The sequence below is a fragment of the Mus caroli genome, unplaced genomic scaffold (assembly GCF_978045245.1).
Source record: "Mus caroli unplaced genomic scaffold, Mus_caroli_1 scaffold_10, whole genome shotgun sequence".
NCBI classification, from domain to species: Eukaryota; Metazoa; Chordata; class Mammalia; order Rodentia; family Muridae; genus Mus; species Mus caroli.
This window is the reverse complement of record NW_028227265.1, coordinates 81,984,335-81,998,047: the sequence shown is the minus strand read 5'-3', so window position 1 is coordinate 81,998,047 and position 13,713 is coordinate 81,984,335. Positions and strand designations below refer to the sequence as shown.

Sequence of the window (13,713 nt, the reverse complement as noted above, 5' to 3'; positions counted from 1 at the left end):
TCTGTAAATAATCCAAACTGTTTAGTTCTTAAGAACTTTCACTATGGAAAATATTTATGGTAGGTATTTACACATTAATTGTGAATTATTACCAAGTCACAATTAAAAAAACTTTATAAGAGTTCACCGTGAACCAAGGATTGGCAACTGACTGGTGAGTTACCAATTAAAATCTAAATTACATACTTTTTTTGAAGAACCCCCAAAAAGCTACTTTCAAGTAAAGTCGAAGCTATAATATCCAACTAAAGGTTTCTTTTAGTTGTTGATGTCCTGGCCAGAGCTTGAAGCTACACTTGACATGTCCTGCTCTGATGCCCAGTCATTCAGCGAAACAAGTGACTTGGTGTTTCCCTATTGTCCTCCCAATGGCCCTCTGAGCAGAGGAGCTGAAATAATTCTTGGATCCCAATTTTGTTAAGGCTTCTGCTAAACATTTCGATCGAAACCCTCTCATGGTCACATACAGCAAACATCAAAATGATGATAAAAGCTACAGAGGTCAGGTCATAAAGGGAGGAGGAGAATACATAGAAAAGGCTACTGCAGGAAAAGAAAGAAAGAAAGAAAGAAAGAAAGAAAGAAAGAAAGAAAGAAAGGAAGGAAGGAAGGAAGGAAGGAAGGAAGGAAGGAAGGAAGGTGAAAACAGTAACCAGGAGAAAGGACACAGGATCCTGAGATTTGAAAGCTGGCTCCATGGAAACGCTAATGCAATAGCGTCCTCTCCTCCTATGCAATACATTCCTTCCTCCATGGTGGATCAAACACAACCGGGCTGTGACTTCCCTAGATGAAATTGCAGCTACCAAATTTGCTTATCTCACTTAACTTGCTATAGATTCCTGATAATTTCTTTATAATTCTGACTTGACTCCATGTTTTTTTCTTCAGTGCAGAGGGGATGGGATATTCATGAAACTTACCAACTGCCTCTGACAGGCCGTAGACTTTCTGATTATATGCGTCCGTCTTATCCCAGATGAACGTGTAGGCCAAGTTTGGCGAGGCAGGAAACCACTTCTGGAAGAGTCTCCCAACCACAGCCACCATCAGATGGACCTTCATGAGGTTAAACGGTATGACGGCCTGGGTCATGGTGATCTTAAGAACTGATTTGTACCCTGCCGCTCTGGAACTCAGGTAGGAAAGTTTCAAATCTGTTCCTGGAATTGTGGTTTCTTCATGCAGGACCTACGTTTGAGAAAAGCACAAGCTCTTAACTGGGATCGTGGATGCCTAACTCAAGAAGATACAGTGAGCAGGACCCAGCAGAGCACCTAAAATAAGACACAGCAGGCTTGCTATTCACAAGTAACATCTGAGCTGTTTCCAAATCATTCCAAAACAATGCCACTACCAGCCTAATGCTCTCTTCCAGAAAGCTTCTTGTGATTTATGCAGAGTTAATCACATCCTTCAACTGTTGTACCCTGACTTGGAGATCTTTAGTTACAGTAGATTTTGACTAATGCATCTTCTATTCCGGTCACTTGGAGAAGAGAGCTGACATTTGTACAGTGGTCACCTCAGAGCAGAGATGTGTCATTAGCTGGTCCCTTAGAGGCTAAGCCTAAGTAAGTCTATGGCCTCATTAGCTTACCTGGGTCACTGTTGGAAAGATAGGAATGACAGCGAGGAGCACAGATGCATCTGGGTTAAACTGTAGCTGATTTCAGACACATGTTGGGAGGTAATGTAACAACAGCGTATCCTTATAATTACATATTGAACCACAATGAACTGCATTAAAACCACTGAGTTTTAATAATATGGTAAGTGAGCTAATGTCTTAGAGCCATGTGCATTATTCTCCCAGAGAGTAACTACAATGCACATGTAAGATAAAACATATTTCTGATTTCTGACTGCAAAAAGCGACTTTTATCCATGTAAGGCTGCCTTAATGATACATCACATGCATTTTAACCCTATGCTTAGCTGCCCATGTGAACAGCTCAATGGAAGGTAACAAATTTATGGGGGTGAAAGATACCATATATCCAAATTGTAATCTAACCATTTTGAAATACATTGGGGAGTATATAAAAAAAATTTAAAGCATTTTCCAAGTAATTCTTTCTCCTAATGTTCTTATTAGTTTCATAACTAACAGTAGATCTCTGTAGGTTTATCATGTGTACTGTAATGTGTAAGGCTGCCTTTGTTAAGAACTTGTGCCTATCTCACCACTAAAAATGCTTCTTTCTTCAGCAGACGAATACTGTGCTGGTTTGTATGTGCTCAGCCCAGGAGTGGCACTATTAGAAGGAGTAGGCGTGGCCTTGGTGGAGTAGGCGTGTCATTGTGGGTATGGGCTTTAAGACCCTCATCCTAGCTGCCTGGAAGTCAGTCTTCCACTAACAGCCTTCAGATGAAGATGTAGAACTCTCAGTTCTTCCTGCATCATGCCTGCCTGGATGCTGCCATGTTCCTACCTTGATGATAATGGACTGAACCTCTAAACCTGTAAGCCAGCCCCAATGAAATGTTGTCCTTGTAAGAGTTGTGTTGGTCATGGTGTCTGCTCACAGCAGTAAACCCTCACTAAGAGTTGTGTTGGTCACGGTGTCTGCTCACAGCAGTAAACCCTCACTAAGAGTTGTGTTGGTCATGGTGTCTGCTCACAGCAGTAAACCCTCACTAAGAGTTGTGTTGGTCATGGTGTCTGCTCACAGCAGTGAACCCTCACTAAGACGCCACATATGGAATTCAAACAAAGAACCTTGGCTGAGACCAACAAATTCTACTACGAACGAGATGGCATTCCTTTTGTGTTTTAATATTAGATATTTTCTTTATTTACATTTCAGATGTTATCTACTTTCCTGGTTTTCCATCCGAAAACCCCCTATCCCATTTCTCTCCCACTGCTCACCAACCCACCCACTCTTGCTTCCCTGTCCTGGTATTCCCCTACACTGGGACATCAAGCCTTCACAGGACCAAGAATCTCTCCTCTCATTGATGACTGACAAGGCCATCCTCTGCTACACATTATGCGACTGGAGCCATGGGTCCCTTCACGTGAGAGATGGCATTCCTAAATGCTAGTATATATCAATATATACACTAATCACTTAGTCATGAATGACTGCCTTTCCTGAGATAAAAATATTGGAATAGAGGCTCCGTGTCCCCTACACCTCTCGTGCAACACATCGAGGAATGGTGGACCCGGATTTGCCATCCATCTCCCCATTTGAATTTCTGAAGTCAAATTCTAGGCTTGTGGTCATGGCTATTTGACTGTATAAACAAACACACAGCTGCAAGTTGGCACAAAGGAACGGACTAAAGTAACTCCCACTTGGGTCTGTAAGGCAGCAGCTGGCACAAAGAGGAAGAGAGGTGAGGTAACAGACCATAAAGGCACAACTCTAAAGTGTCAGGTTAACACAGCCAAGGTCTGCATTAAATCTGCCAATTGGATTCAGTCCTTGAGGCATCTTGAGGAAGACCGTTTATGAACACACTAAGCTTTTCTAGTTTCCACTCCATCTACTCAGAAACTCTTTGAAGCCCCCCTACTCCTAAGAAAATCAGGGGATCTAATGCTGATGGACCTTTTATAAGGGGACAGGATGGAGAGCAGACAACCTAAAGTTGTGATAGGATGAAATGTTAATGCATTCGTTTGAAAAACAGACTTCTGCATCATGAGTGGCCCAGAAAAATACAACATATTTCCTCTTAATTTCCTTTCAAAATAATTTCCCATACATTTGATAGTCTTCCTACTTGCAAGGGAATTGATTAATAACCACTTCCTGTGACCTGCTAGGACTTACTACTCTATTTCAAAATATCATGTTATTCTTAATTTTAATAACCGATTATTGTCTCTGTCATCATTAACCTACTTCCATGGAACAAATATCTGTAATTTAGTTCATTAGAGTGTGCATTTCTCCTATGTAATTGAACTTTACCGTGTCATATTTTATTACTTAGGAAATATAAATCCTGCCAAAACGGGGAAGATATATCCTTAAGCCCACTTGCACCAGCTACATCATTTGTGAGCTCCAATCTGGATGCTTTAAGCACTCAGAAGCTACACGCACAGTTTGACCCTCTGTATCTGTCTACTGTTTCCTTGATGCTATTTCTGCCCTTTTTCATAGCTAAGCGCACCTGCTACCTGAGCTCTGGCCACACAGACATGCAAATAAAGCCAACAGGAGTCTGCTCACGACTTCTGTCTCCTGTCAGCTATCTTGTGCCTTGGATTAGCCAGATCCTTGCTTCCATACTGCCTAAGGAGTTCAAAGTTCCTTCAGACTGGGACTTTTCTTCTGTCTCTTTCCTCTCTTATTTAAATTCTTGTCCTGTTTTTGATGATGATGATGGTGATGATGATGGTGACCTGTTTTACATTTACCCATTTATCTCCTGTCTGGGTGGGGTGGGTGGGTTGTGAATGCAGGTTGGGGGACGATCTCAGGGAGTTGGTTCTTTTCTTCTGCCAGGTGGGTGTTGGGGATCAAATGCAGGCTGTCAGCTTTGCTCAATGATCCATCCCACCAATTTCTATCCATGTCGTTGGCTACTATGCTGCTGTCACTCATTTCTCCACATGACTGCTACCCTCTTCTCTCTCCAGTCTCATCACTCTGTGGAGATAGTCCCCTCAGCAGTGCTGCTTCTGGCTTACTCAGGGACTGCCCTCTGTCTTGAACTTGCCACTGTTCATTCAGATATTTACTGCACTATAGTGACAGGGTTTGTGTCCTGGTCGTCTTTAAATCCTCCTTGGGTACTCCGTACATCACACCTACTGTGTGAATGACTTGCAAAAAGACTACATCCATTCATGGACTTGTTGCTTATTTGAAACACATTGCTGTGGGTAGATCTCGCTAGAAATCTGTCAACCTCTGGACAGATATTGCTTCTGAGTAAGGCTATTATAGAACTAAGAAGTTATGAGTTACCAGGTGGACCCGGAGAAGGAAGTATCAAATCGAATCACAGTGAAGTTCCCAAGCATCCCCTCAGAGTTGACTTGGATGTTAAAATCTCCATAATGTCATTTCCACAGAGTGTCTGCCAGGAGAGCCTTTTTATAACCTCTACGTCTCTGTCTAGCCTCTTGCCATCTCTGTCTGCACTTCCTCACCTCATCCATGTTACAAGTGCATCTGTGAGCCAGACCCCCAAGATTCCTACCCTTAATGTCAACCACACCCTGGACTCACCTGCAACGTATCCACTGACCAGTGCCGCCTTGGCAGAGAGATCTCTTCCAGCTAACACAATATAGGATTCCCACTTCCACCCACTTTACCCTGCTTCGGATGTCTAACAAGCCTTATCCTAAGTTGAAGCGTATTAAGGGTTCAGTTTCTTCCCTCTTTGGTTGTTAAGCTCGCAGAGACCAAGTACTCTGACTGCTTTACCACTGGTCCCCACTTATGACTGCTATAGAACAAGCACTTCAAACATGCTTGATGAATGAATGTGACAATGCTGGTGTGTGTGTTTGCACTTTAAAGATTATGCTATTATTTATTATTGTTGCTGTTAGTATTATTATTATTATAGTACTGAGATTAAACCTATTATTATTATTATTGTTATTATTTTTATTGATGTGGTACTGAGGATTGAACCTAAGAATCACACATGCTAGGCAAGTTCTTTATCAACGAGCAATGTTCCCAGCCCCCTTTACTACTGACATGGCTGCTGGAAACTGAATTCTGGGTCACAGGGAGAACAGCTAATGCTCTTTAGCAGCTGAGGCATCTCTCTGGCCCCATCTACTTTTTATTTTGAAACAAGGTCTCACTAGGTTGTCCAAAGGTGGCTTTGAATTCATTCCGTAGCCTGGGAAAGCCTTGAACCTGAAACGCTCCAAGCTCAGCCTCCTGAATATCTGGAGTTACAGGCCTGCACCATTGGCCTGGTTTTGAACCACATCGTCTTACTCTGCATTTCAGAAGAACATTCATTACTGTTGTACCTAATGCCCTGCCTTTAAGATCTGAAAGTTATTTCAGACACAGGGGAAGGAAACCACCTCTAGGTGTTTCAGTAGATAAATTGAATATTTAACATGACTGGTTCTTTAAAAGTTAGACAGTTTATTCCCATGGAGACTAGAGCATTAAGAGATAAATTATTAGACTTTAAAATGTGATAACTAAGTTTTTTAGATAACACCTTTAGAAAGTTAATGTTTCTTGTCAAGTCACCTTTTCCAAGATATGTTTTTTCACTCTAGGACACACATCACATGTTACAGAAGTAGGATGGCACCAGAATCCTGGAAGTGTTGAAGATTATTCTTTGCAAGCCACGACTGGAGATGCTCCCATGTGATGATGCTGCCCGCCCGCTGTAACAGCTTACCTGTGTCTCGGGGATGATGGGGCTGTCCTCAGGGGAAGACCTGAAGAAGGTGGATAACGGTGATGACACAATGATGGGACTTGGCCTCACAAAGCCACTGAGGTCACAGCTGGGAATGTCGTTCTCCTCTTTCTTCATGACAAGGGTATCCATCACATAAAAGACATTCCAGGGAATCCACACAGTGTGGTACTGTGTGAGGAACGGGGAACGCTCGAATACCAAAGTCAGAGAAGCGCCACCATTTGCCACCAAGTCAAACCTAAGAACGGACAAGATGCACTTAGTATGACTAAGTTAGTGAGCCGCCACCTTACAATGACCAATGCTTTCCTCAAGTTAAAATGATTCACAAATAATCTTTCCTCCTAATTTTGATATGAAATAGTTTCCATCTCTGCTCAAGTGGAATTACATAGCAAGCATTTAACCGTCCTTTCTCTAGTCACCGAGCCGTCTATTTGCCTTTCCCTAACTTCCTATCTATTCTTTGGAACCATCTAAACTCAGTTGCAGACAGTAAGAAACATCTCCAATAAATATTCAACACAATTCTTCAAAGACAAAAAACATTCTCTGACAGGACCACAGTATTCTATCACGCCTCAGAAAACGGGATGAACTTTTATGGCAAATGAATACATGACTCTCAGTCTCTGCTTCCTGCACTGTCCTGGGTTTTTAGAGTCTGAGAGTTGTTGCCTTTCTATTAAAAAAGACAATACAACAAGACGGGTGATGGGTGGACGCCCAGCCTCATGCTGAGAATCCGTCCCATGGAGACAGCAGGATGCAGCAGACTCACATTCCATCCTGGCGGGTAATGGTATACCCATATTCTGAGTAGTGTAAAAACGACACGTTGACGCCAATAAGTGGGGTTCCATCAGCTGTTAGTACTTGGCCTCTGATGACGGACGCAAGGCTGTGGGAAAAGTACAAGAGACTGAATGAATCTCTGTCTTCCCTGGCCAACATTATCATGATTTATAGAGAAGTCAAGCCAAAGGTAAAAATATCATAAACAATCAAGAGCTATCAAAAAAAAAAGAAAAGAAAAAAAAGAAAAAAAAGCAGATCTGAAATAGCCCCGAGACCGTCTTCCTTTAAATTCAGTGTAATTTATTTTTCTAAATGCCTGGTGTTCACCCCGAGTTTTAATTTGCTGCAATCTATTTATTTTGGAGCATTATCAAGACTAGTAATTTTAAAAATTATAAGTGATTCTCTTCCCGCCCCCCCCCCATATGGCATATATATGACTTCTAGAAGAAAAGTATCCTTTCCAATGAATTCCGGGGCAATCTGTAAATCTGCTGGGACCACAAAGTACAAGATTTAAGTGGGCAATGAGAAACACGTGTGCAGCAGCTTCTAAGCTGCTGCTGGGGCTCGGTGCATGATTGCCGTCAATGACTGCAGACCCAGGAGTTCTGCGTAAATCATCTGCCTCTGCTCAGCGAGACGCGAGACACCTGCTTTCAGTTTCTGGTTGATTTTCAGGTCATTACCGCTCTGTAAAACACCAGTCAAACAGCTTATGCAACCTTACTGCCATGCCGTTAGCAGCTCCATTACATTAATTCATAATTATTTAGTGAGCCCAGCTTTAACAAAAAAAAAAAGAAGAAGTGCACTTCTCTTTGCCTTTTGGGGTCTTTTCATCATGCTTTCTGAAATGTTTCCAACTGGGCTCAAAAAAAAATCAGCTGGTTAAATGAAGATTTATTGACTCCTTAACGGGGTGTCCTGTTAAGTCTCAGGTATTGAAATTGACAAAGTATGTGAACAGTGTCAAAAATGCTCAAAATGGGAAGTTTGATGAAGAATTTTGCAAAAAAGGGGAAAAAAACCCCACATATAAGCAGTTTTCTCAAACACACCCATCAGCATTTCACACAAAGCCTGCAGAACTGTTCTCAAGACCCTTATGAGGAAAGCAAGCATTAACCTCTTATTGAACGGACTTTCTCCAGGGAGCACGTGGGTGCTATCCGATCCAATCAGGAAACTGATTCGGTCATAGAAGGACTTGGCAGCTTGCTGAGATGGTGTCTGAAGGCTTTGGCTAATGATATCCTGAGGATCAGGCAAGCCACGACAGTAGGGCTGGTTTTGGCAGGAGCTCTGGAGGCAGCAATCAGGATCCATGCAGTCGATGAGTCCGTCTGCAGAGGAAACAGCACACCGGTTAGCCGGCTAGCCGGATCTGCTCCGTGTGCCACGCACAGCGTGGGGTGACTTGTGTCTACTGGCGGGTTTGTTTCATGTCAGTTAATTTGCCACTGTGTATCTGATGGCTATCTCTGCGAGGCATCCTTTTGGAAGCCCGATGAAATACAGACATTGCACTCGAATCTGCTTTTACAGAAAGTAAAGGGCGAGACTGAGAACGGTTGAAAGTAATCCTGTTTAACGTTTATTCCCAGTGAGGAATGTGCATTACTGATGAGTACACCTTACTAGCAGGAAGGAATCAAGACGAGTTGTAAACACAATTATTGAAGCTGTCTATGTTTTAGAGAAATGCCCCAGGAGTTCCCATACTAGGCACACAGAGAAAACAGACAGGGATCCGTGTACGTTGAAGCTCTAAAATTGGGAAAAGGACTGCAAAGGGAGAGATGTGAAGAAGCCATCACGAACACGCTAACATAAAGCGGGTGAGTTTAGCCAGCCATCTCCCATAGAAACAGTTCTCCTAAGAAGGGTAAATGACATTCTAGCAGGGAGTAAGGCATTTCTCAAATTGATTTCTTTCTTTACTACCCCTAAAATGTAGTATTATTAAAACAACAACAACAACAACAACAACAACAACAAAATAGCAAATGTAAATTAGTCATGATCATGGAGGTTATAATAATGTCTACCATGGAAGCTGGACCTACGATATTCGTGACATAAAGGAGCACGGGTACAGTCACCAATGTCTTCGCTAAGAATATTACAAAGGAACACTTGGTGGTTCACAGTCACGTGCCACATGACACATTTCTGTTAACAAGGAGCTACACGCAAGTCAGTGGTCTCAAAAGACCTAGCGCTGCTGCCTGCTAGTGCGACCTGCTTGCCCAGTGCGCTGCCAGTCACAGAAAACTGGGCTGCAAGGAAAATGCCATCAAGTACATAGCATTTAATAGTGGTAATAAATGATTATGCTGCGGGTTTATCATTTGTTCTATGACATCATTTGCCATCTCTTCAGAGTATGTTCTGTCTGGTGCAATAAAAGGGCTATTTTAAATCACATGCCTTGTTATGACAACAGAGGTTTCTCATGTCTCAGGATCCCCTCTCTTTAACATTAGGTAACCAGGATAAGCGAACGCTTCAGAGGTCTGGAGCAGTGATCAAATGGTCCGGTGATGCAGGTCTTGGAATGCATCTCGGGCCTGAATATATTCTGCATGAGGCTTATCACCACCCATGTGATATGCGAGTGGCTGTCAGTCACTGCCATGTCCCCCACCCCCCAAGCCCATAGTCTGATCACCAGTTAAATACATAAAACTGGACCTCTTGGTAACTGTATCTCTTAAAATAGATTAATGAAGCCAGGCGTGGTGGCACATGCCTTTAATCCCAGCACTCGGGAGGCAGAGGCAGGCGGATTTCTGAGTTCGAGGCCAGCCTGGTCTACAAAGTGAGTTCCAGGACAGCCAAGGCTACACAGAGAAACCCTGTCTCGAAAAAAACCAAAAAAAAAAAAAAAAAAAAAAAGATTAATGAAAACTAGTGTGAAGACATCAAACATTCTTGAGTAACTGACAAGACAGTTTGTAGCTACTTTACCAGCAAGGAGCAGGGGATCTTATGGAAAATCCAGATGAAAAAATATTTAGATGATGCCTATATTTTATTTATACAAGTTAAAAAAAAAACCCTATGGTATTTAAAAGGTATCCTAAAGTTTATTTGCTTTATACTATACTCAGTTTGCCCTTTCCTTATCTGATGGCAAACCGAGACAGGAGGTAACAGTGCTGATAAGCTGACAGGATGGCTCAGTGGGTAAACATGCCTGCCACCACGGTGTGTGTCTGACCTGAGTCTGATCTCCAGCACCCACATGGTGGAATGAGAGAACTGACTCCCGAAAGCTGTGCTCTGACCTTCCCATGCCTGCTGTAGTACATGCATATTCTTCACAATAAATAAAAAACATACTACATTTTCTCTTAACAAAAGAAATAGATGAAATGTTCAGTCCTGGAGGAGGTGACCAGTAACCCAGGAGAGGTAAGAGTCGTGAGATGCACGGGGTAGGACCCTTAGTCACTGTGTCTGCCTGAAGGAGAACAGAGATCTTCTGTTTACTTTAGTCACTCCTGCCCTTCCTTGAATCTTCCTTGATATTTAGCTTCTCCAGCTCTCAGATCATGCGCATACGCACTCACACTCCCTTCATCGTGGTCCCGAAATTTCAGGGACTAAAAGTGTCAGGGTGACTTCAGGAACTATGTGAACAGAGAGCCTCTGCCTCTCTGGCCCTGACGTCCGCTGGGATGAAACATAAGGTTTTGGAGTAAGGATGGCTGCAGCCATATTTCTGCCACCACAGGACCTATCTGGCAACTGGTTTGTTCTAGAATAAGCAGAGTCAAAGGCTTTAGCAAAACCCAGCAGGCCATAAACACAGTGGCTGGCCAGCCTCCTTGGGGTCTTTTAGTAAACTGCCCTTGGCCTTCTAGAAGCTAAGGCATTCCTTTTTACTTGAAAGTCAATTTGGGTTGGATGTTTTTGTAATCCCTTGAAACTGGAAGAAGCTGAGCTCATCCACAGACAGCAGCTAAAATTCTCTCTGTTACTTCCTTTAAAATCGGGGGGAAGTGAGTTCAATAGGGGCGTACCTGACATATGTTTATGATGCTGGTCTCTTCTTACATAAGCATTTTAAAGGACCGTGATAATTTTTATACACATACGAGTGAATGGTTCTGAATTTCTGATGAGAGATATTACGTATTTTTCTTTATAGGTGCCACATTTCTGTAGATAGTGCATATTCTGAAGGTCACGGGTTAGTGGCTATTTGGAGCAGAGCACTTATTTCCTTAACAAACTCTAAAACCACGTGTTAAGATAATCAAATGAAACTGAGCTCTGAAATTTCATGTAAATTCATCAAAAATATTTCTTTCCTACTGAAAAAAGCCATAAAGATGACAAAAATGTATAAATATTTTTTGATATTTCTAATGGGAGAAAGATGAGGCTGTGCTGAGGCCTTATTCTTCATGAGGATATATTATAATAATAATATGATAAGTTTTTTTTCCCTCTACCTCTCTTGGAATAGAAGCATAGATTTCAAGACCTAGTTCTCTCAAGCAGTAGATGATTAACCTATTGCTTCTATGCCATTTTTGGCTTCAAAATCAAAATAAAACAACCCCTGAAAACCAACTTTAACCATTAAGTGGTGGTCTATGACTGTATGTAGAGTTTCTGTGGGCTCTATCTCACTTAGGTGAGTAGCTTTAGAGTGTAACAAAGATGCTTGAGAGAATCATTAAACATTGCTCTTTTATATTTCTATAGCACCTCCCCACATGAACCCTCCTCCACAAGGGAAAGCACCATCAAATATTACATTTAATCTCCATTAATCTGGTAAATTAAGAGTTAACTGCTCCCATCCCACTACTCCTGCAATGCCCTCCCTTAGGCAGTATGTGGTCCAGCTGCTGAAGGGGAGCGCTCAGATTTGGCCATCCATCTTTGTTAGTTTATAAAAAGCAAATGTACATCTGGCGTGTAGTCTGCAGGTCATAAAACTGCACGGGATTGACACCTTCTGAACTAATCAGTCGGAAATGCATTTTTACAAGCCTCTCTGCTAACATCCATCAGAGGGAGAATCTCATTTTCAACGGGCGAGATGCAGGGACACACTGTTTGTTATTTTTTTGAGCAGAGTTTATCAGTAACTTGCCCAAGCAAGTGACGGATGGTTATGAATCTGGCTTCCTATAACTTGAGGAGACATTTTTCATTCTCTGTCTGCGCTCACAGCAGAGAGGCCTATCTGGTACCACTAAGTTGATCACGCACTTGCCCAAATGTACAGCGTTGCAAAATTGTCTCTGTGGAATAGCTTCTCAAAAATCACTGGGATTCCATGGTAGTCTCAAGAATGTTACGGTGGCTCACATTTGGCTGGGATAGACGCCATTTTTTAACAACATTAATCATAAAAAAACTGAGAGATCAGGAAATGTCAAAGCTCACTGAACAGCAACCTTCATTATTAGTGAAGAGCCTTTCTTCACGTCAGGTTGCATTATCAGTGGCACTCTGATGTAAAGTAGATGTGTCATTTATGCTTTCCTCCATTCGCCTCCTCATGTTATTGCTTTAGTGATATTCTGCCATATTTTAAAGACTTTCTTGTCTTCCCTGAGGCATCTGCTGGTCTTTAATAGCGGTTAGTTAAGTTTATTTTTATAGATTGCCAAACAGGGGGTATTTTAGGTTTTGTGAGCCATGTACCTAAGAAGCAGTCCCTGCAAAGGTGCTGACAATACCTAAGTGGATGGAGGCAACTGCAGAGTTTCAGTCGGAGGTTATTTACAAAGATCATCAGCCTGTGGCCACAATGGACCACCTCTGCTCTCACCTCCAGGTTTCCACCCTGCCCTATTTTTTTTTATAACATTTTCAATTATTTTACAGCATCCTTGGTACATTTTTCTGTCATATTTAATCAGTATACCTTCAGTCAAATTATTAAACTTGGGCTCTTTTCCTAGCTTGCTCTGTTTCCCCAGACTATCTCTCTCTCTCTCTCTCTCTCTCTCTCTCTCTCTCTCTCTCTCTCTCTTTTTTTTGGTTTTTCGAGACAGGGTTTCTCTGTATAGCTCTGGCTGTCCTGGAACTCACTTCACTTTGAAGACCAGGCTGGCCTTGAACTCAGAAATCCGCCTGCCTCTGCCTCCCCAGTGCTGGGATTAAAGGAGTGCGCCACCACGCCCGGCTCATTTTTTTTTTTTTTCTTTGAAGAACGGGCATTTTAATTTGTTTCTAAAACTTTCATCTACTGACCGGGGGTTGTGTGTGTGTGTGTGTGTGGGTGAGATATAAGCCTTCTCTTTTCGTTCAGGGTAATTACTGTCTACCGCCTTTGCTCCGCACGTCCTGCAAGGTTCCAGTGCTGAGGCAGGGCTGTGGTTGTGAGATTTTATCAGTGTGTCGCGCACTGCTCATCCCTCTTCCCAGTGATCATTTGGTCACATGTGTTTGAGGCTCCTTTCTACACTACTGCATGGAATCTGACTTCCGCCACATTCTTGTTCTATGGGAAGAGTTCACATTCATATAGATTCTATGCTCTCGGCTCCTGTGGGATCAATTTTT

At 42.4% G+C, this 13,713-nt stretch overlaps 1 protein-coding gene across 8 annotated transcripts in view; it reads right to left on the bottom strand.

Moving 5' to 3' along the window:
- The window catches only part of Tenm3 (teneurin transmembrane protein 3), a 623,557-nt gene that overhangs the window by 64,781 nt on the left and 545,063 nt on the right, over positions 1–13,713 (bottom strand). For all 8 annotated transcript variants that reach the window (XM_029480774.2, XM_029480777.2, XM_029480775.2 and 5 more), the window contains 4 exons: positions 8,306–8,522; positions 7,160–7,279; positions 6,355–6,616; positions 924–1,191 (listed from right to left, as the gene is read on the bottom strand). In XM_029480774.2, the coding sequence (XP_029336634.1) occupies positions 924–1,191; positions 6,355–6,616; positions 7,160–7,279; positions 8,306–8,522 (867 nt within the window). The remainder of the gene's footprint in view (positions 1–923; positions 1,192–6,354; positions 6,617–7,159; positions 7,280–8,305; positions 8,523–13,713) is intronic.